Source organism: Azolla caroliniana, unplaced genomic scaffold (genome assembly GCF_043228905.1).
Source record: "Azolla caroliniana isolate FFs.n. ecotype wild unplaced genomic scaffold, voAzoCaro1.0.p SCAF_2, whole genome shotgun sequence".
NCBI classification, from domain to species: Eukaryota; Viridiplantae; Streptophyta; class Polypodiopsida; order Salviniales; family Salviniaceae; genus Azolla; species Azolla caroliniana.
Window position 1 is genome coordinate 20,636,407 of NW_028230437.1, and position 24,166 is coordinate 20,660,572.

General features: G+C 38.6%; 1 protein-coding gene and 1 long non-coding RNA gene across 3 annotated transcripts; one reads left to right on the forward strand and one right to left on the reverse strand.

Moving 5' to 3' along the window:
- The first annotated feature begins 4,266 nt into the window (after positions 1-4,266).
- On the forward strand, positions 4,267-6,912 carry LOC147867551 (uncharacterized). Of its 2 annotated transcripts, XR_015529362.1 has the most exons (3): positions 4,267-4,475; positions 4,799-4,936; positions 5,141-6,912. It is a non-coding gene; the product is annotated as an uncharacterized LOC147867551 (long non-coding RNA). The 2 variants fall into 2 exon arrangements; XR_015529361.1 differs by lacking the exon at positions 4,267-4,475 and having other exon boundaries at positions 4,775-4,936.
- Positions 5,852-8,482, reverse strand: LOC147867552 (LEAF RUST 10 DISEASE-RESISTANCE LOCUS RECEPTOR-LIKE PROTEIN KINASE-like 1.2). Its single transcript, XM_087315341.1, has 2 exons — positions 7,522-8,482; positions 5,852-7,418 (listed from the first exon to the last, which is right to left on the reverse strand). Exons 1-2 carry the CDS (start codon positions 8,417-8,419, stop codon positions 6,286-6,288), a joined length of 2,031 nt encoding a protein of 676 aa, XP_087171467.1. The 5' UTR covers positions 8,420-8,482; the 3' UTR covers positions 5,852-6,285.
- Positions 8,483-24,166: the final 15,684 nt, after the last annotated feature.

A 24,166-nucleotide genomic window follows, 5' to 3' on the forward strand; every position in this document is an offset into this window, starting at 1 on the left:
TACCATTTGGTTTTATCGTGTGCAATAATCTAAGAAGGGCACTAGTGTGTGCTCTAGGTCCCATGAGTAAGTGATTTGATGTATGTGGAAACCTTTAGCGTTGGAGGGATAACTAGGATAAAATGTAGGGCCTAGCATTGGGAACCATATGTCAGGATATGTGTGTGTGTGTGTGTGTGTGTGTGTGTGTGTGTGTGTGTCTCCATAGTCAAACTTTGAATATAACATTTCCTTGGTCTTAGAACTCCATCGGTTCCCATATTATTATTGCCCTCACATTTGTCTAAGAGCCTATCTCCTCTACTACAACACTTCATTTGATGAATTTCTCAATAGTGAGGAGGTCATCATTATTGAAAAGAGATTGAACTCAAGCTGGGGTTCTTACACAACAGAACACATTGTGTTTGTGTGTGTGTGGTGTTATGTGTGTGAGAGAGGAGACATAGAGAGGTAGAGAAATCAAGTACCAAAGACAAAATATGGACGTTAAGTTTTACCATTAGGGGAGAATACACAATGAATTGATCACCCTTAGAGAGGGGGACAAGGGTTTTCTATATAGAGACCTCTCACTACCTTCTCGCTAGGTGACATGTTACATGGGAGTGGGATATGATAGTATCGTTTTTCTCCTTAACTACTAATGACAATATGACACTAGAAGTTATTCCTTATGACAAGGAATAACTCATACAACAAGCATGTGGACTTTAATGCACATGGGTGCACCCACTACACATGTTGGACATTGTTAAGTTTGCTTCTCAATATTGCTATGTAACCTTGCTAACTCTATTAACATCCTTCATCTAATCGTCCTCTATTCAAGGAATTTCTTCGCAACCAAAATAAGGTACAAGGTGGCTGAACACTCTTGGTAATTATAATTGCATTGGAAGAATGGCATTCCTATCTTTGAATGCTCGACACAACATTCATGTGATAATACAAAACAAGAACATCCAATACTTCATGACCATGCATGGTCTCAATTTATTTCCTAGTTGACTTTGAATTTGTAATAATTTATTTCCGTGGGTCATAGCAAGTCAAGGTTAATGTCGTCTCTCACCACTCCAAATATAGCCCTTGAATCGGGATCAACTAAGAATATTTTCCCTACTATGTTCTTGAATTTGAACTACTCTAGAAGACACAAGAAGTAACATAGGATGATCCCTTCGCACAAGAAATATGTCAGTAAATCTCCAACTTGCCTAATGGTCTCAAACTTTGTGACAACATGAAGAGTTTCACATTCTAAGATGACTCCTAAGCAAACTAATTGCATTGTGCCATGTGCACTAGTGTGCATCCAAGCTCTCAAAGAGTGCCATGAGTTTTGTACGATTCAATACATTGATATTGAAACATTTATGGAATTGTTTATAAGAAACCATTGATGGCCTCAACTACGAAGATGGATTCAAAACTATTACCACCAATGATACTTGAAGTCTTGCCAAGACACTTCCCATTTGGACTACTAGAACCTCTATATATCCCCAAAGAAATCTTGACCTTCATTTCCCTTGACTTCACCACTAACCTACCAAATCCTCATTGTGTGAACCATCTAAATAACATGTCTCAATTTGTGATCAAGCTACACAATATCCCCATTCTCCATAGCCTTCTATGCATAGGCAATTGATCAAATAGAATAGGTAGACCAAACTTTTGTGTTGCGACCTACACTATACATTAATAATTAGCAGGAAAACCATACTCAAAAGCCCCCCCTTAGCCCAAATATCAAGAAAAACATTTTGCAGAGAATCTCGTGGATACCTTTTGAGATGTCTCTCAAACTCTAAAAAGTTTTAGAATGCTACAAGGTGTCCACTGGTCGATGTCACTTAGAACAAAGATTTGAAAAAGATGAAAAGTTGTGGCTCTTCACATAAATCTTACAAACAACAAAACATTGTTTGAAAATTGACTATAAGCACATCAACCTTTACCATCATAATCAAGTTTTGTGTGATGGCCTTCGGCTTTGATATGCTTGCACACTACCATATCCACAATGTATTCCATGTATCCTTACTAGATCCCAATGGCAAGCCTATCATCTCTTTGATGACCTCAAACATCACCAACGTTTGTTAAGATCGAAGGAAGTGAAGAATCTGAAGTTGAGGTGGTACTCTCTTGCTAACAACACTTGGGAACCATCAAAGCATCTCTCCACACTCAAGAATTAGTAAATGAATTCCACTCACACTAGCATAACAAGCCACTACACGTAGAAGGAATTGCTTGAGGCGGAAGAGATATCACAATTATTTTGGTTAGTTTAGCTTGAACCCACGAATGTTGAATAAGGGGAGCACTTTAACTAAACTACAACACTTTGTAAAGTTTAAAAATAACGTAAAAGATAGTAAGATCTCTAATGAGCTATAAGATTAATGATGATATTGTCAAAAAGGAAAGGGGTTGTCCTCGAACAAGTCAACACCAATTGTTGAATATATTCCCATGCCTTGTACTCTTGTCATGCTTAGAGTACATTTCGTTTCCTTTTACTGATGTCAAGTGAAGCATGCCCAAGCAATTGTAAAGTTTCTGCAACAAAGTAATGAGGCATTGCATTCAAACCATACATTCCGTAGTGGGCTTTGGTAAAGTAGTGCATGTATTGAGATTGAACCAAGATGCATGGTTCATAAAACTTATATATATTTTATTTTTTATGTTTCCTTCAAAGATTTTCTTTAGTACTATTAACCAAAAACACCTTAAGGCTACAACTTGAGCTTGTCTGCCTAGAAGCTTACAATTTTATTTATTTATTTATTTCCAAATCAAAATATACTTCTTATACCAAGCATCATATGTATGTGAATCATCACTATTACGCCCAACATGTAAGGAATAATTAAAATCCAGCTCCCAAAGTGAGAGTTTCCCTTCCATATCTCTCAAGAAAAACAATATTATGAGTAGTAGATCCACCATATTGTGATGCCAATGCATCTCCCATATTTTGATACATATCCATCAGAGCATCTGCTATACTGTTGTGTGAATCAATCGTTGGGAATATCTGACAGGCCCAAGGAGAATAACTGATGACCTAAGGTAGCCAAGCCATAAACATATTGAGCAACATTTTTTCGATTGAAGCTGTTAATACAATTTTTTCTTTCTTTTTGCAAAATTTTGGAAGTCACAATGAATGAAATGCAATCACTCTACCTTCGCAAAAACCTGGTTTAGATAACCAACCCCCACACCATCATCACTCATTGTGATAAAAAAACAGGAAATCAGCTTCCTCAAGTCCACATCAACCATCTCGATGTCGTCGATTATCACCAAAATCTTGTACATCAATAGTCTCGCCAGCTCGCCGATTACGAACAAAATCCGGTACTGACAACAACAAATGAGTCTAAAAAAACTTTTCCTCACCTCCTCATGACAATATGCTTCAAACCTCACTCATCTTGATTAAAAAAAAGGAAATCATCTTCCTCAAGTCCACATTAACCATCTCATTGTCGCCGATTATCACCAAAATCTTGTACCTACAAAAACAACATGAGTGTACTCTCTACCTCTCCTCATGAAAATATGCTTCATTGTCTGCATCAACCATCTCGGAAATCACCGCGAAAATTGTCTTAGATCAATAGTCTCACCATCTTGCCGATTACCACCAAAATCCTATACTGACAACAACAAATGAATGTAAAAAAAACTTTTCCTCACCTCCTCATGATAATATGCTTCAAACCCCACACCATCCTCACTCATCTTGATTAAAAAACAGGAAATCATCTTCCTCAAGTCCACATCAACCATCTCGTTGTCGCTGATTATCACCAAAATCTTGTACCTACGAAAACAACATGAGTGTACTCTCTACCTCTCCTCATGAAGATATGCTTCATTGTCCGCATCAACCATCTTAGAGATCACCGCGAAAATCGTCTTATGTCAATAGTCTCACCATCTTGCCGATTACCACCAAAAAGAGTGTAAAAAAACTTTTCCTCACCTCCTCATGATAATATGCTTCAAACCCCACACCATCATTACTCATCCTGACAAAAAAACAGAAAATCAACTTCCTCAAGTCCACATCAACCATCTTGCCGTCGCCGATTATCACCAAAATCTTGTACCTACAAAATCTTCATAAAACTTGTATTGACATTAGAGTATAACCTTAAGAAAAAAGATAGTTGAAGATGAAGCAGGGGAAAAGATTTGCTCAATCATGATGATTCATCACTGAAGTAACAATTAATTGCTTTACCATTTTTGGCAAGGGTAAAAGTGCTAAGATTTCCAATAAACTGTATCAATTGCATTACACAACTAAAGAAGTCATTGATTGAGCGCATAATTACAATATTAGTTTCTAGTAATTGTATCAAATGGGCAAACCAAATATTCCTTTGCAATGGTTACTAGGTGTAGGATTGATATTACTATTAAAATAACCAAAACAATATTGAGTTACAAGGATAAGTGATTGATGATACGCACAACCCAATGTTAGGGACATGATTTTACGTAGAGTGTGGCTGGAGAACGAGAGAGAAACATGACAAGAGTGTGATTCTTCGTGACTGGGACCGGGAGGCTGGGGGGGGGGGGGGGGGGGGGAACTTGTGGGAAGGCTCGGGTCGGGGACTATGGCCGGAATACAGGGTGTGCGCACCCGGAAACACGCGGCTTCCGATGGTCTGGCAAGAGTTCCTTTGGTATTTTGCCGAGGGGTAGGCTCCGATATTACCGGAAAAATCTAAGAGAGAGAGAGAGAGAGAGAGAGAGAGAGAGAGAGAGACACACACACACACACACACACACACACACACACTACATAGTGAGCTCATACAACTGAACATCAGAACAGAGTGTTATGTAAAATGGCCTTCCATCCAGAAAGAAGATAATTGCTGCCCCCAATTCCCAGGTAACACCTTTTTATTTTTACCTGTTTCCTATCTCAAAAATTGCTTTGCATCATTTCATTTCTAGTATGTTTCTTGTAAATACTCTGCATGTAAGATCTGTTGTTGTTATTGATGATGTTGACGATGATGGTGATGTTGTTATTGTTGTTGTTGTTGATGATGATGATGATGATGGTGATGTTATTGTTCATGATGACGATCAGGAACTTGCTTACAACCAGCAGTGGAGGATGTGCAACTAGGGTTTGCATATACTTTGGAGATGTAGATTAGGGTTAATAATATACTTTTAAATATGTAGTTTAGGGTTTTGTATGTACTTTGCATAGAAGATGGCGTTGCTCATATGATCATGAATACTATAAAGATGCTTGTTAAACAGGTTACAGAACGTTGAGCTGTTTGTGTAGATTAGGGTTTGCTATGTCCGATGCCTTGCTGCATCAAATTAAATTTCTCATAAGGTCACTTGTAGAAGAGAGAAATCAAATTATTATACAAATTTATCATAATGTTTCACTTGCTTTGGAATAATATGTGCAACATGTTAACTGTTCTTGCTAAACCATTTCTAATTCAAAGGTCATAATGTTCAACTTCACCATATCATGGGTTTCTTTAGTGCATGATAGGATTAATTTCTTCAAACCCTATGTTGGTAGAAATTTTGGCATTTTTTATTTTTCATTCAAGTGAATTTGGTGCTCTTTTCCTTGACCAGTAAAAAGGCATTTTATGAAGTTTATCTTCATGGGTGAAGCTCCACAAAAATGTTTTTTGACTCACCATTTAGCCATTTCGCTTTACAAGGTGCGGTTTGGAAGATAATCCTTTCGAATCGATGTTCATTGAGATGGTAAATGATGTTGGATATTCACATCAGACATGCAAGGGTTTCTGAACTTCGGGTTAACTAGAATAAAAGGCAAAGTTTTATTTCAACCTAGAATCACAAAGGATGGCATACATTTAACAAAGTTTTTGGGGAAGTTTACAAAGGCTTGCCAAACTTAGTGTATGGACAGGCTATAGTCTCTCTTGCAAATATCAAGATTGTCTGCAAAACTGCCCAATGTGAACCTTGCATACTATGAGTATAAAATAAGCATAGATACACTTGGTTACCTTTATACAAATTCTTCAACTAAAAACAAGAATCATACCAAATCAATTTACATCAATAAAACCTCATTTTGCGAATAATACGTGGAACCCCTAGAAGCTGTGAAGGAAGGATGACACAGTGGAATTATCTGTCCAATCAGGGACTTTAAAAGGATCTGGATAAATAGTCGTCTTTTGTCACGATTCCTCTAGGTCCAAAGAAACATTCCATGCAAACATGATTCTAATCTTGCTCAAATTGTCGCTGGATATCAATTAAGGTTTCTGCCACTTGCTTCATTGTGGGTCTATCATCTTTCTCTTGTTGAAGGCACGTAAATGCAAGATCTAACATGGCTTTAACCGAACCTTCCTTATCTGTTTCTTCATCCATATGCAAAGAAGGGTCCACAAGCTCTTTCCAGGCACCACATGCTATCTTACTCAATGCTAAACTCGAGAGGTTTATGTCATCTCTGTTCCTTGACATATCGACCGCGAGTTGTGCAGATACAAGCTCTACAAGCACAACCCCGAAACTATACACATCGCTCTTGTCTGTCAGTTGATAACACTGGTGATAATCCGGGTCAACATAACCAGGGCTCCCTTGAGGTGCTGTTGTGACATGAGTCACATCAATCGGTACCAACCTTGAGAGCCCAAAATCTGCCACTTTCACTGAGAAATTCTCATCTAGTAGAATATTTGTGGTTTTCACATCCCGGTGATATATCGGAGGATCCAATTTGTTGTGTAAATAGGATAATGCCTCTGCTGTCTCACATGCTATCTTGAGCCGGAGCTTCCATGGAAATGGCTTCAATGCCATCCCATCTTTGTCGTGAAGCTGATCCCAAACTGTGCCTTTGGACGCATATTCGAAAACTAGCAACAGATCTCTATTGTCTTCACAACAAAACCCATACAATTTCACCAGATGGGGATGTTGGAAGCTTGACAAGACCTTGATTTCATTATAGAATTGGTCCATCTTTCGGAAGTTGTCATGGTATAGCCTCTTGATCGCGACCTTGCGGCCATCTTTGAGGACTCCTAAGTAGACCGCCCCGAACCCTCCGTCACCGATCATGTTCTTTTCTGCAAAAGAATCGGTGCATTTCACGAGATCTTTGTATGTGAATTCACTGGCAGGGACAGGGCCTAATCGAGAAGAGAGAGTGAGAGCTCGATGTGTACAAAACTTGTGGCTATAATCACTTGATGCATTGGAGACCAACGGGATTCTGCGGAAATAGGAACTATGCTTCTGACTTTGTCTTCGTCGATATATGATTACTATAACTGCACTGGCTATGAAGAAGGCTATTGGGATAAATATCCCTATAAGCGTTTTGCATAAGGTTGTGCAGCGACCTGTGAGAAATTCAATGGTATCAAATGTATGCCAGATAATTTCTCATGTTATTTAAGCAAAAGAAGATGTGATGAAAGAAGAATGTGGAAAGAAATGATTTACCTTTGGTGGTGCAGTCATTTGACGTGGTTTCATTCTTGGGGCAGAAGCATTGGAAAGCATTGGAGGGGCTGTATCCACATGCACCATTAGAGTTCATGCATGCTTTACAAGTTTTGCTTTGTTGGAGGATGCTATCATTCATGGAGAGTTGAATCATTCCAACCTTTGCTAATGTAACATTCTGTTCATTTGTGTTTGAGTTCATAACCAACACCTGCAAATGTGTGCATTTCAGTTCGCTCATTTTTTGATTAACATCCAGATCTGAGTCGAGATGCACTTCGACGCATTTCTTTGGATCGAAACGGTCGTATCCCAGATTATTGCATATCTCAACATAATTCATGCAATTCAGGGTACCATTTTTCAACTTGGCATCTGCATCACCGTCGGTGCAATCAAGAAGCATTAACAGGTTACGATTCGAGAAGTCAAAAACGCCACTGTCGAGGTCATTCAATCGGATGGCGGATGTGAAAATCGGGAAATAATCGGGTATATCAGTAGAGCTCAAAGGTTCGCAAATTTTTCCATAATCGGAGGTGTCTTTAGCTGTGAGAACAGTCTCATTCCACGTGAGGTTGATGTATTGGAGATTGTTGTTATCAGGAGACGAACTTATGTCCATCACGATTGGAGCCGCCATAGTAAGGTTGAGGTTATTGGTGAATCCGGTCCAACGGAGTGGTTCCGAGGATGGCGACCCACACCTTGGTTGCATCAAGAATGCCGAGGATGCACCGCAGCCTTCATCATTGCCGAAAGGATAAGAGACATTGAACTTTCCATTCTGACAAATTTGAGTCCAGCACGACGACTGCGACACAGTGGCATCAGAGTCCTTGGTGATCCAACAAGAGCACACAAGTAGAAGCATCAGGGAGAACAGTAGCCTCATTCTTGCCAATTCTGCTTCTCTCTTTCTCTCTCTCTTCTTCTACTTCTTTTTTGCTTTCTGCTTCTTCTTCTTCTTCTTTGCCTTTGCCTTTTGCTTTTTCCCTTGCTCTTCTCTGCTTTTTGGCTTCCCCTGTTTCCTTCCCTCCTCTTCTTCTTCTTCTTCTTCTTCTTCTTCTTGTTTGCCTTTTGCTTGCCCTGAATCTTCTTCTCCTTCTTTTGCTGGTATTCCTTAAAACCGTTTTGCCCAATTGCTTTCTTTCTACCTCTTCCTTTTTTCCTTCTGATTTTCGATAGAGCTGCAGGAAAATGGATGACCTAGGATACGTGGTGCCTCATGTTTGCTTTTCGATTCTTCTGATCCGTTTGCTCCTGATTGATCTGCTGCTGCTTCGGTTTTCCTGATTGATCTGCGGAGGAGGAAGGAAGAGAGAATTTCTCCTTCATCCCAGAGATTAATCAAACGACTAAGGGGCACAGATTTGCTTGCAGAGAAGGCAGGGAAAGCATGAAGAGAGAGAGAGAGAGAGAGAGAGAGAATTCGTAAGATGGACTTTTGAGTAGCCAAGGCTTCCGGTCAAAGTCAAGAAGTCAAGAAGTCAAGAAGTCAAACTTTCCTTCTAAGACTTCTCATGCATTAAGAAAAGGAATAGGAATAGGAATTTCATTCTCATATCTCTTATTTTATTTTATATATATTTTTGTTACCCACCCTTCATTAGATATCATGGGAACTTCGCTACCAAAACATGGAGCGGAATGCAAATTCCTCTCGAGGAGGAGTCAGGACATTCCCCCTGTGACCATTCGGACAAAAAACATGGGAGCGAAATGTGATAGAAAGTCGGGAAATTCCTATAAAAGTTTTCCAGATTTCAGATTTCGATCATATTTTGAGAGAGAGAGAGAGAGAGAGAGCGAGAGAGAGAGTTTGCCCAAGTTGTATGTAGCTCAGTTGGTAAGGTTGCCCAATGGAAACTAGGAGGTGATGGGTTCAATCCCTTGACCTTACACAAGGCATCTACTCAATTAAGAGATATGTATGAAGTAATAGAGAGGTGAGAAAATTGGGCTTCGAACCCATGGAGTAGTACTTGTAGTGTAACAGCTTACCATTAGGGCAAGCTAATTACAAGAGGGATTGTTGTATGCTGATGACATCTTTTCGAAATTCTCTGGACAACGTTTGTTATGATTTAGTGATTTGAGATATGATCATTTTGCTTTGTTGTCTGCTCGTGGCACAACCTTCAACCTGAATTCGTTGACCCTCATTAGTTTGTCAATTACATTAAGATATCACATCATTTATCACACTTTCCCTTTGTTAAAATTCTTCGTAGTTGAATGGGGGAAGGCTATTTGATAAACGAGAAAGAAACAAAATTATTAACATATTACACAAACATTGACATATTATTATGGGTTTTCGATGCATTAACAATATTGGCGCACAAATTTATATTGAAGGCATTGTATCATTTAAGGGTTTTCAAACCATTAACAATATTGTCAAACAAATTTATATTGAAGGCGTTGTAGCATTTAAGGGTTTTTGATGCATTAACAATATTGTCAAAGAAATTTATATTGAAGGCATTGTATCATTTAAGGGTTTTTGATGTATTAACAATATTGTCAAAGAAATTTATATTGAAGGCACTGAATCATTTAAGGGTTTTTGATGCATTAACAATATTGTCAAATGAATTTATATTGAAGGCATTATTAACATACTACACAAACATCGACATATTATTTAGGGTTTTCAATGCATTAACAATATTACAATATTGTCAAACAAATATATATTGAAGGCATTGTATAATTATGCTAAATCAAATGAAACATAAAACAAAAGTTCAATGTAGATGACCCATCAATATATTGGGGACATCAAACATGTGCATGTGGATTATTTATTTATTTATTTCAAAAAAAATATCCTCCATTGGTATTAAAGAAGTCAATATACAAAACAACCCACTATTACAATGAATATTGCAACATATTTAAGTAGAAAACTCTTGAAAAGTCATATAGCATCAGCAATCCAGCCACATCAAACATGTGCATGTGGAATTTGATGTGGTTTTATGTAACTTGGTTATATCGCAAAAGTTGAGGTCTTCATTCTTAAGTTGAAATTAACATTGCTTTGTGATAAATATATTTCTAATGTGTAACGTTTCATTAAGTGGATGCCAATATTCATGTCAATGTGCCCATGTGATTGGGTATCCGAAGCATCCAAGTTGTGTTGTTCCTTTATTAAAATAGAATGCCACATTTGACTTGATACAAGACAAGTACGACAAATTGATGCATATGTTTCCTGTTTAATGATACATATAGAACTCTAGAAAAAGTGTGAAATCAATTACCCTCCCATCTATAGTGCTCCCTTAGAGTTAGAATATTCACTTGACCTCCACATAAGAGTCGTGTATCATGGGACTTCACTACAAATTATAAATTAAACTTTGTGAAATGGCATACAAATTTGCCATGGTTTTTTGTTGCCATTAATAAAAACACAAAAAAATCATTTTCAGTCAAGGGATAGGGATAAGGACAATTACTTCACGATGACATTTCTTCAATTAGTTTAGAATAAAATAAAATATCCACATAAGCCACAACAGTTGTATTTTGCTTGTCATGCTCTACCTTCTCCAACTTACATATTGCAATACAAGATAGAAATATGAGAAATTCATTTGATATTGTGTTTTAGATCAACTAATGTTAATTTTTTGGCTTGTCCACGGTCAAACCAAAATGAGCTTTCAATCAATCAAATGAATCTTTTTAGGATTCAGGATAGAGGGGAATTATTCTGAAACACTTATCTTGCATGAGATTAGCATAAGATATTTTCCAAACATCACTTTTAAATGGTTTTTGGTAAAAAGAGTCTGATTGCCATATAACGGGAATTTTATTGTGTCAATGAATAGAAAAGTTGAAGAATGTATCAAAATCGGGATTTTAAACTAGGTCTTTAAGACATTTGATATAAATAGGTAAGCCCACTCTATTTCTACACTTTGTGGAAGAAGAGTCATTTGTGTCTGCCACATGTGAGCTCTCCTCAAACCTTGGTTGATTGATTATTTTAGAGATTTTTAGCAAACAATTATGCTTGCTAAAACAATTCGGGTTGTTTTTTTTCCCAAAAACACACTTATGCTACTACTGCTTGTGTCATGTTTTCTTCATATTCTTGAATATATGTTTTATGAGTTTTTGAACATTTGATTATAATTTATAATGACATATTTTGATTCAATCTCTATAGTTCGTTCATACTCATTTTTTTGTAAAGTTCTAAAGTGAGGAGGATAGAGATGTCTTGATTCTTAAGAAGCATCCCAAAGGTACACATGTGACACAATGCAAATATTGCAACCATACTTATGTCAGTGGTTCACAATGGATTAGAGTCCACTTATTGGGATTGAGAGTGAATCAATATATAATATAGACCATAGTCAAGCCAATCCAACTTCAAGATGATTTACCATACACGTTTGATTGAATCATTCTCGAATGCGAATGCATGTATGATACGTATGGTTCATCTGTGGGCCCTTGTATGTTTCACATTTTGTTTGTTTTTTTATAAAAAAGTGGTGAAGTGATGAAACATTCTAAAGTTATCTTCCATCGTGGGATTGAGATAACTCAATCCTCACCCTTCATTCCTTATGAGTTAGCTCGCAATTATAGTTCCTGTCATGCTCAAAGAAATCTTTGTGACAAAAATAATGCGACAAAACTTGCCAATACTTAGAAATGTAATCATAAACATGACGAGCGATCAAACATTCTATGAAAGATAAGTACTATCTTCCATTTGAATAGTGCTAAAGAAGCAATTGCCTCTCTCTCTCTCTCTTTCTCTCTCTTTTTTTTGGGGGTAAACTCTCTCTCTCTCTCTCTCTCTCTCTCTCTTTTCGTAAATGTATGTTTATATTAAAACAACATGATAATACAAAAAAACCTTGCTATCAAAACTACGTCAAAGGTAGTGATGTGGCAAGGAAAACCTTCTAAGGTGTTGTAATACAAAGCGACACAAATGTAACTCATTTGGGGACAAAGTTCCCATACAACATAATTGTGAAATTTGCCAAATCAACTTTCCTCTTATCCTACATATCTGTTGAGATACTCCAGAAAGCCCATCAAATAAGAAACCATTCCGCAAGTTCCAAATATACCACATGCCCAAATACTGCAAATAATCAAACACAAACTTATACTCTAGGGATGGTAAAACTCTGTCACCTTCAATGAAAACCCATTGAAAAGGTGACAAAACATTTCTAGTTAATGACCCCCACGGTTGTGATATACCTATCCATATACTTTTAGTAACAGGGCAAGATATAAATTTGTGTCGAGAATCTTCATCAACCGTCGTACAAAAGACACATGTACCACTACTAATGTGTCTTCGTTTTAAAGCCCTAGCCAAAGGTAACCCACCAATCATAGCCCGCCAAAGAAACACCTTTGCACGGAAAGGAAGATGAGACTTCCATCCTGCTTCTAAAACTCTAGCACACCATTCACTTCCACGGATAATGTGCCATGTATCCAAAACCTTGCTCTGTACCCAAACTCTATCCTTAACCAACTTATGGTAAACATCATTTGTGTTCACTACAAATAATGATTTCCTGTTATAAAAAAACCAATCTCTCCACGGTTCCACCACCACCAATTGTGGAATCGGTGATGATAAAATAGGCAATTGTACTATTTTTTGCCAAATCTGACCATATCTTAGACGTATATGAAATCTACTTCTCATAGTTCGAAAAGCCATCATCTGCCTCTGTGACTCTAAAATACCATCCTCCATAGTTACCAAACCTAGTTTTGCCATTCTATTAAACTTTGACTTTAAACTGTCCTTTTCATCCCATTGTAATGATCTTGAAGATGCTATCACCTCTGTTGGCAAAGACTTGCAATCTTTTCTATAATCAGGTGGTTTCCAATTGAACAACTTCAAACTTTTTTGCCAAGAGACCACTAAATGTTGAACAATAGTAGATGTTGAACATCTAAATGATCGAGTGCTATTAATAACATGCCACCATGAAGTTCTAATTTTTGTTTTACCATGTTGTATCCCCACTTTCTCCACAAAATAACAAATTATCTCAACCCATGGTTGAGAACCCAAACACATCTCTTTCAAGAGACTAAACCTTCGAGCAACTAGATGATCTCTCTCTCTCTCTCTCTCTCTCTCTCTTTGGTGAAAACACACAATTATATTAATAAATGTGTGTAAAAAACACTACTTACAATAAGTGTGACAATGGAGTATGGTCACCCACTAACTACAGTACATGGGTAGTGGAACATGTTGAATTGCCAATCAACAAGACGAACACTCCATCGAGGAAAGAATTTCCACTTGCTCTAATAAAGAAAATTGCCACATTAGTACTCCCTTCAACTTTTGTAGATATGCTTTCACTCCATGTCTACTATCAAATACAAAAGCATTGCGCATATTCCAATTATGACGCAATCCCCAATATCTAAGAAAAAGAAAAACGATCTCCACCTCTTATTTTGGGTCAACCTGTGTAAATTGTGCAAACACCCACTGTCTAGGTGTCAAATAACATCGTGATAAAACTTGCCAAATTTGAGAAATGTAACTCCAAATCTGACAAGCAATTGTACATTGTATAAATCGATGAGTACTACCTTCCATTTGAATAGTGCAAAAGAAACAATTACCCATTGCTTATCCACGACGCTTTAGAACTAATCCCAAAGGCAATCCTCCAATCAAAACTCTCCAAATGAAGACCTTTGCTACAAGTGGCAATTTAGAATGCCAACTACGTTGTAAGATCTGCCACCACCCATGATCAGATTTGTGTAATCTCCATTCTTCTTCAGCCTTCGATGATAACCATCCAAGAGACTCAAGAGAGCAATGATACAAAAGATTAGTAGTCATTTGTAATAATGATGTTTGACCCTTTAAACACGAATCTAACCACAATTGTTATCTTGTTTGTAGAGGTAAGGGACCTTGCATCAATGCAATATTTTGTAGTTGTTACCAAATAAACCTATAATTAGGTGGAATTCGTAATAATTGTCGCGCTTCAACAAACTCCAAAATTCTTTGAGATGGAGCCTTAACTATATCTCCCACCTCTTTGACCCCCAAATGAAACAAACAATTAAATTGAGAGCGCAATCTCTCCTTTCCTGGCCAACATAATAACCGAGAAGACACAAGCAACTCTTTTTGCAAAGAATTGTACAATGCTCTCTACTAGATTATGGTTTCCATACACATAATAGGAGTGCTTCTTGCCATGAGGTAACCAAGTGTTGAACACATGTAGAGCCTAGAATCCTAAGTGAAATGCATCCATTTAGTAATTGCCACCATGAAGCCTTAATCGTTGACCAAGTGTTGAACACATGTAGAGCCTAGAATCCTAAGTGAAATGTATCCATTCAGTAATTGCCACCATGAAGCCTTAATCGTTGTCCTCCCATGTGTTAAACCCTCATTCTTAATGAAATATTGAACAATAGATATCCATGGTTGTGAGTTTGAACACATATATTGTAATTATGAAAATCTACGAGCCATCATATGCTTAGATAAGTTCAATATTCCAGCTCCCCCCAAGCGCTTAGGGGTTGCTAGATGATTCCATGCAACCCAAGTGATTCCCATCTTATCCCTCTTCGTCCACAACAAATATCGAAGAGGTTGCAAAATAGAATGCAAAGCCTTCTTTGTCCATGGCAACAATGGCAAGTAATATAGTATCATGGGTTCCATAATACATTGTACAACCTTCAAACATACATGAAATGGCCAAGATTGTAACTTCCAATACATGAACTTATCCCTCAACTTACTAGACATCCATTCAATCAATTGACCATTTGTAACATTCATTCCTAATGGATAACCCAAGTGTCAAAAAATAAAGCCTTTCTTCACCACGGTTAATTGCCATCCGAAACATTCCAAATCCCTTTCAGTACATGATATGAGACTAGACTTCCTCCAATTAATATTTAATCCGGAAGCCAATGCAAATTGGTTCCATACAAGCATCCCCTTCTAAAGATTCTCTCGTGAGACTTGTAGAAACATGAAAGAATCATCAACCAAAGCTTGTGCTACTAGTTGCCCTCCAGACGGAAGGTGTAGACCCACAATGTCACCATTTGTTGCAAGTCTGGATAGCATCACCAACAAGGGATGAGTAACAATAGCAAACAACAATGGACTAATAGGGCATCCTTGACGAACGGATCTTGTGAGGGCAATATTTGATGTAACTCCCCCATTAAGCATTACTTGAGACATCGCATCTTGTCCTAATAAAAATATGAGGCGAGACATACGAGGTCCAAAACCCATTGTATGCATTAACCTAGAAACAAAGGACCAATTAACATGATCATAAGCTTTCTCCAAATCTACTTGCACCATAATCAATTCTTGATGAGTGTTTCGAGCATAATCCATGGCCATTTTAACATTCAACACATTATGCAATATATTCCTACCTGCAATAAAACCATATTGGGTGGGATGTATCAACTTTGGCAAATCCTTTTGACATAATTTATTTGCCAAGACCTTTGTAAATATCTTATACAACCACCCCATCAAAGAAGTAGGTCTCCATTGATGAAATGACTCTAGAGATGCCACCTTTGGAACTAATTTAATTAGACCAACCTTCCAAGCTTGAGGCATACCCAAAATCCCAAGAATGTTGAAACATCAAAGTTAAGGGCCCTTTTAAAAGGTTCGAATATCACTTAAAAACTTCATTTGTCAAGCCATCCCAACCGGGGCTCTTACCACTAGGAAGATGCCTTAAAACTTTGTCCACCTCATCCTCAGTGAAATCCGCATCCAATTCATGACTAATGAGGTCATGCACAATACATCCAACCACATCATAAAACTCATGATGTGCTCTACTCATGTCATTTGTCATTAACATTTGTGGGCCAATCAATTCCTTAAAGTAATGAACACATATGTCAATTATTGTAGTATGATCCACTATCCATTCATCCCCTTGCTTCACATGTGCCACATTAGATCGAGTATAAGTATGATTTAATGCTTGGAAAAACAAATGAGATTGACATTGATTATCTATGAGCCCATCCCTCAATTGTCGCATCTTCGCATAACGATAACTTTGGCATTGCAATTGAGAAATAATAACATGCAATTGACATTGGATATCCAAAAGCTCCGCATCTAATGGTGCATGTATCAATAATGCATTACACCCAGAGAGAACTTGTGAGAATTATCGAAGAAAACCTCTTCTTCGTTGAGCATTAGTTGCTCCATACTTACGATGAATGCTCTTAATGTTTCGTAATGTGATTTCCCATGCTTTAACTCCTTTAAGATTCACTTCTTGTGAAAAATTTACCAAAATTTGCTCCATGAGAGAATCAAAGTGAGGTTGAAGCAAAAGAGAAGAGTTAAAGCGTAATGGAGGATTTCCAAGTAAAGATTTTAACATGTCAATTGCATGACCATAAACCCCCAAACAAATAGGAAAGTGATATGAAGTTCCTACATCTTGTAAAATTGTCATACGAAGTGACGTCGGTAAAAAAGAATCATTGTGCATCACATACATTCTATCTAACCGACTCCATGTTTGTCTATGTTGAGTGGATTGGAAAGTAAAACCTGGATAATTCCCATGCAACCATGTCCAAACATCCAACTTCAGAACATGCATAGCCAATGAATCCCAAGCAAGTTGCTCAGGATCATCCATGATTGAATGTTCAGACGTAGATTGAGATGCATCAACACACATGTTAAAATCGCCCATAAGTAATCTTGGACGACCCACAAATAGGGTTTGACGGAGTGAGCCCCTAATGCAATACGTTGAGTGGCTTGGTTAGGGCCATAAATCCCAACCACCCACACAACCTCGCAAAAAAAAGTGATTTCTAGAACCAAAAACCGACCATAAGGATCATTATGCACCACCTGAGGGTAATATTTATCCCGCACGATTAATACCACACCTAAATAATGATTATTAAGATGTCATGCATAGAATGATGAATATCCACGCAAATGAACAATGGATCTTGTTAACTCATGACACTTCTGCTCAACTGCACATAATACATCCCATTCTTTATTTAACAAAGTTTTCCATAATATATACTTCTTATGAGGAGAACATGCCCCTCTCACATTCCATGTTATCACGTTCATTCAATCAACAATGTTATGGGAGCACTTGCTCCTTTAGAGCAACCGATGTCATGAAACTAGTCAAAACATGTTCCAATGCTGCATATGGATTTTTATCCACCACATCCTTAGGACTGTCTACCGAAATCTTTTGTTTAGGTTCTCCCGCTTGACGAAAACCTTGAGAATTCGATGGATTTACAACCTGTCCCAAGGAATCAAATTGAAGGTGAAGGGGTAATCCCTTATCCCTAAATTTTCTTTGCCAAGGAACTTTTCGAGGACCCTCCCTAGTTCTTGAATTACCGTTCCAAGTAGTCTCATGAGTAGTGGGCAAACTATTATGTTGCATATTCATTGATTTCCCCTTCGACTTACCCTTAACTTGATGCCAATCTTTTTCAATAACAACATCACTACTAGTTCTATCCAACAGGTTTTTCCCCTTATATATAACCACCAAACTTTGTTTTTCCATATCCATAGATTGAGCTCCCTTATTCTTAGGGCCCAAACCTTGAAGTGAAACATCTTTATAACCTGTTCTAGATGATGTTCCTTCATCCATAACAACCACAATATCTGACACACCAACATCTCTCCCAACTCCTTCCTTACCATTCCCTTCATTAGGAACCTCTATAGTTGAAGGACAATGACGATGACATTCCGCCATAAAGTAACCCCATTCACCACATCCAAAACAATGACCTACAAATGTCTACCGCTTCAATTTAAAACAAAGTCTTTTCATACCAGGTGTGTTCATACGCACCCATTTTGGCCTCTTACGACTTGTATCCCATATCACACAAAATCTACACTTATTTGTAGCATTTGCATGTGGACATACCAACACTTTACCCATTTGACTCATCAACTCTGGTAAAAGTGGCCATAAAAAAGCATGCTTACAATCCACTGTTACCCAAACGGGGCATTCTTGTTTTAACAAAGCATGATAGTTCACAACGGGGGACCATTGCATTACATGCACCAATCGTTTATCAAAAAACACAAGAACTTTAGCTAACACTGCACTTCGATGTTTCGGTGAACGAAACACTACATCATAAAACCCTCATGGGGTCCTTCATATATATTTTCAACACAATTTGGTGACACGATTGTGTTCAACCATTGTTTAATCCAATTAATGCATGGGAGTTTCTTGGTAAAAAACATTATAACTGCATGATCATAGAATGCATCAAAAGATTGCAACACTACCTTAGCATCAACTTCCACATCAATGCATTCTTTCGCTGCATTTTCATTTTCTTCCACAATATCAGACAACAAGGTATTGGAAATTCCCCATAAATTATCCCAATTACAATGATATTTGTCAACCTCATTTACATGTATTACTTCGGCATATGTCGCTTTTTTCTCATAAATTTCCTCAATACCCTTAAACCTCTTAGAGGTTCCAATGTCTTCCCTTTCACGATTACATTCAACCATCACATTACTCTATTTTGGATCAATTGTGTCCATATTGATGTTCCCCACAATTTGAGAGGAATTCATATTCATATCCATTATTCTTGATGTGATAGCGATCCGGGATAAAAACAATTTTCCATGAACAAGAAAGATAAAAGGAACTCACTCGATTGAAGAGGTCGAAGATGATGAATACAATAGAAGACCCGCACTGTGTGTTGAGTATGTGGATGCCAACAACACAAGATTCCTTATTTCTATCGTTGCTTCTCGCACATACCACCAAATTTAACTTGTTATATCTCGCTACAAAGCCCTAATTGAGGGATTTCTAAAGCATGTCTTTATGCTCAATTATGTTGCCAATAGAGAGCTCAACAATAAAAACGATTTCTCTTCTTCTTCCCCTCTTTACTCTTGTTGAGGGACTAAGTGATGTTATCAATTAGAGTTTTCAAGTGATGTTATTAAGCATGTGATCGTTTTGAGGGTAGATTACAAGAGGAACTAAGGATGAATTGGCAATATGCTAGAATGTCAAATTTGGATTATTACATTGCAAAGATATAGAGATTTTTTACTACAAAGTCGTAAGCCCCCTTCTTAGGAAGGAGTCACGTACAAGATGATATGTTAATTTGGTCCCATAGGTAAAAAATAGCCGCCTAATGGATGATAAAAAATCTATTTTATTAAACTAATAAATTCTACCTTAAGTGTTGATGAGCTTTTAAGGAATACATGGTCAAGCTCATGATTGGGTTCATCAATAATCTTGACCCTAACATCCAAGAAATTATTCACATTGTATAGTGCTTTGCATCCTACCTTCTGCATAACCAAATGCAAATCCTATCTTCTCCATAACTTACACAACTCCAACTATATGGTTAATACAAGTATCATTTGAGCTCATCACATTGAATATGGTACACAACTTTCACTCATTTTACTCAAATTATTTATTTTTTAACTCAATGCAACCAATAGCCCTAATCCCTTTACCTTTCTTTCCATACTATCAAAAGAGACTGTTGAGATATCAAGCTCAACTTAGTTTAGCCATTTAGTTAACCACGTAACTTAGTAGTTACCTAGGTAGAATCTAGTTAGTGTGTTGACCTTTTAAACCCTTAAATAGGTTCTTGTACTTGTATGTAAGTGGAGATACATTCTAGATCCTCCACTACCACGCATATTTAATATAGGACTTACATCCTTGTACCTATATTCTACTCACACATGTGCACCCTTGCACACGAGTTGTATATATATCTCATTGTGGGTATTTTTGTAACTTGATTCTAATTAATATAGAGAAAGGTCTTTAACTATACTCTTGTTAATCATCCCCCATTTATATTATTGTTCATAAGTGTATCTTCCTCTATCTCTTCCTCTCACACACATACATACACAAATCACATAATCTTTCGTTGCTTTATCAATACTCACATAAGTAGACCCTAATTAACCCCTAGTTAATTACCTAATTATTAACATGGTATCAGAGTGTGTAGTTTAGTACATCCATTAAGCCCACTCGACTTCGTGATTGTGTGTTCGAGACGCCGATGACAAATCCGGCTATTCGCTACCATAGTGCCGCTACGTAGCACGTGTACGTGACCAAAGGAAGAAAAGCCAAGAAGGAAGACACTACATCAACATGAACACACAAATGGGTAGCTCGCTCCCTAGTGAAAAGTTAGACCGAAGCAATTATTCATCTTGGGAGTACAAGATGAACCAATACCTAGTCTGCCATGGGTATTGGAGCTACATCACCGGTGCACTCGAAAACAAACCCGACATCACAAGTGCCAACTACCCAACGTGGGAGCAAGGTGCAAGTCGGGTAATGTATTGCTTGGCAACATGTGTCCACGTCCACATGCTTAGCCACATTCGAGACGCCAAGACGCCTCAAGAAGCGTGGGCGAATTTAAAGAAAATTTTCGTTGCCAACACGATCGCCGGCAAGCTCCAACTCTGGCAAGAATTGAACAACATACAACAAAAAGATATGCTCATCTCGGACTACCCCGCCAAGATCAAGAGCATTTGTGACTTGCTTGGCTCCATCAACTTAAACATCGATGAAGATGAGATGGTTCAAGTATGCTTGGGCGGCCTCACACATCGGTTCGACCCGATAAGGATGGCTATCTTAGCGAAAGAAAACCCTCCTTCGTTCTTCGACCTCCAATCAATGTTATTGGTCGAAGAGAACCATGTCCGAACCAAGACCAAGACGTCGGAAGGACAAATGTTCTTTTCGAATTCGGATGGTGGCCGAGGACGAGGTCGAGGCGTTAGAAGAGGTCGATTTGACCCATCTCATGAAGGGAACTCAAACCTTCGACAACAAGATGGAAGCCATCGAGGAACCTTTAGAAGAAGGGGAGCTTCCATGCTGAACAAGATCGGAAAACGAGGCCCGCAACTTGCAACTATTGTGGCAAAATAGGCCACCACAAAGACGAGTGCCGAAAGACGAGAAGTGAGTCGGCTTCGTCAAGCCGACAACTCACAAATTACGCTGCCAACTCTGAATACGATGACTATGGTGGGCTATTCGTAATGAGACAGAGCGAAATCTATGACGGCCTCCGACTCCACAAGCACCTCTAACTGGGAAGACTTGTGGTTCATCGACTCCGGCATCTCACACCATATGACGTCACACCTAGAGTGGTTTCATGGCCTAAGAACGCCGAATCGACGCGGCTACATAGAGACAAGAGACAACACCACACATCCCATTCGGCACATCAGCAACGACAGCCAAAACAATTGCATCAAGAATGTCTTGCACGTTCCTACAATAACAAAGAATTTGGTATCAGTCGGCCAAATTGTGGAGCAAGGCATGCAAGTTCGTTTCAACAACGAAGGATGATTTATAGAGAAGATGACCGACTCATAGCTAGAGGACAAAGAGACGTGCGAACGTTCATTCTCGATTCGAACGAGGTGAAATCGGCCATGTATGCCAAAGGTCTCAAAACTGAGACGAACATCGAGTTGTGGCACAAAAGAATCGGCGACATAAACCTCAAACGGCTTCGAACGATGCAATCACAGGGATTCGTCATTTGACTTCCAGCCTTTGAGTCGAAATGAGTCAACCGAGTGTGTGAAGCATGTCAACTCGGCAAACAACATCGACTCCCATTCCCGAAGGAGAGCTACGTAAGCAAAGGCCTCCTCGACGTCATACATTCGGATGTATGGGGACTGTCTCAAACGCTGAGGATCAGCAGATGCCGATACAACATCACCTTCATCGACAACTACTTGCGCTACACGTGGATCTTCCCGACGAAGAAGCAGAGCGAACTGCTCTCCCAGTTTCAAAAGCTCAAGAGCCAAGTCGAAACAGAAACCGATCGACACATTCAATGTCTACTATCGGATGGAGGGAAGGAGTACTTCTACGACGAATTCATCTCCTACCTCCAAGGTGAAGGCATCTAGAGAGAATTCTTATGCCGGCACACACCCCAACATAATGGAGTAGCCGAAAGGAAGAATTGGGACATACTCGAGGTAGCATGCACCATGATGCATGAGAAGCACATGCCGAACTTCTATTGGGCCGAAGCGACATCCTTGACTGTGTATCTCATGAATCGATGCACCACCAATGGAGTGTGTGAGCTAACTCCATACAAGCTCCTTGTCGGAAGGAAGCCGATCCTGTCGCACCTCAAAGTGTTTGGAAGCATTGTGAATGTACGCATCCCGAACGAACAAGAACAAAAGCTCGACGCAACGTCGGAGACATGTATCCTCGTAGGATACTCGTCCGAGCAAAAGGCATACAAGTGTTATAACCCTTTGACCCGAGTGGTTCGGGTGAGTCGAGACCTAGTCCTTGACGAATCAACATCTTGATATAAGCTCGATTCGGCTCCATCTGACCCGACCGAGGAAGAGTTGAACATCAACTCAGAGGACGATATTCGGCCAAGACCTTCACCAAAGGACCGTCCAAGCTCTACCGAGCTAAATGGACCACATGAGCCTTCACGTAACCAAAGCACGTTGCGGCCAAGTCAAATTGGACAAAAAAAATACAAAGGTAAGATGCCCAAATAGGAAGTCGACCACCTTGACGACAATGATTTAGATGTGTCGGCTCACTCACTAGCGATTAATGGCAGCTAATGCCAGGACAACAGTTGAAGATTCCACTCTTCTTGATTCCATTGGAGATCATATGACCACTAATGAAATTGCCAATGATGTTTTGAATCATATAGTCCCTGATCGTGCTTCTTGCTTGTAGTAAAAAAACCTTTGTCATGACTATTGTCAGTTCTATTGTCATGACTATCATCAATTCTATCGACAAAATCTATTGTATGTTCCTGATGGTCCCCCATGACTACAAGTTTTACAACATTGCCATGACACACCAATGGCTGGACATTTTGGAGTTCACAAAACTCTAGAATTAGTTTCTCGACAATATTGGTGGCCTCACCTTCGTCATTTTTTGGAGGAGTATGTTCACAATTGTGATACATGTTGTCGATCAAAGAGTCCTCAAGACCGATCCTATGGCTTACTACAACCACTTCCCATTCCTGAAAATCCTTGGATTTCATTATTGATCTCCCAATTTTGAAAGGTTTTGATACAATTCTCACGATGGTCGATCGATTTATGAAAATGGCACATTTCTTGCCATGTACAAAGTCTATTACTAGTCAAGAGGCGGTCAATCTAGTTATGCAGGAGGTATTCCGACATCATGGTCTTCCAGATGATATTATTAGTGATCGTGGTCCACAATTCATCTCAAAGTTTTGGAAGCACATGTTCAAACTTCTCCGAATTTCAGTTAAGCTTTCTTCGGGCTATCATCCCGAGACTAATGGCCAAGCGTACCAACCTGACTTTGGAGCAATATCTTCGTTGTTTCATCAACTACCAAAAAGATGATTGGGTTGATTTTTTACACTTGGCTGATTCCCCATTTTTTACCTTACTTGGTTGATTGGTTAGGTAATACCTCCAATGATCGAA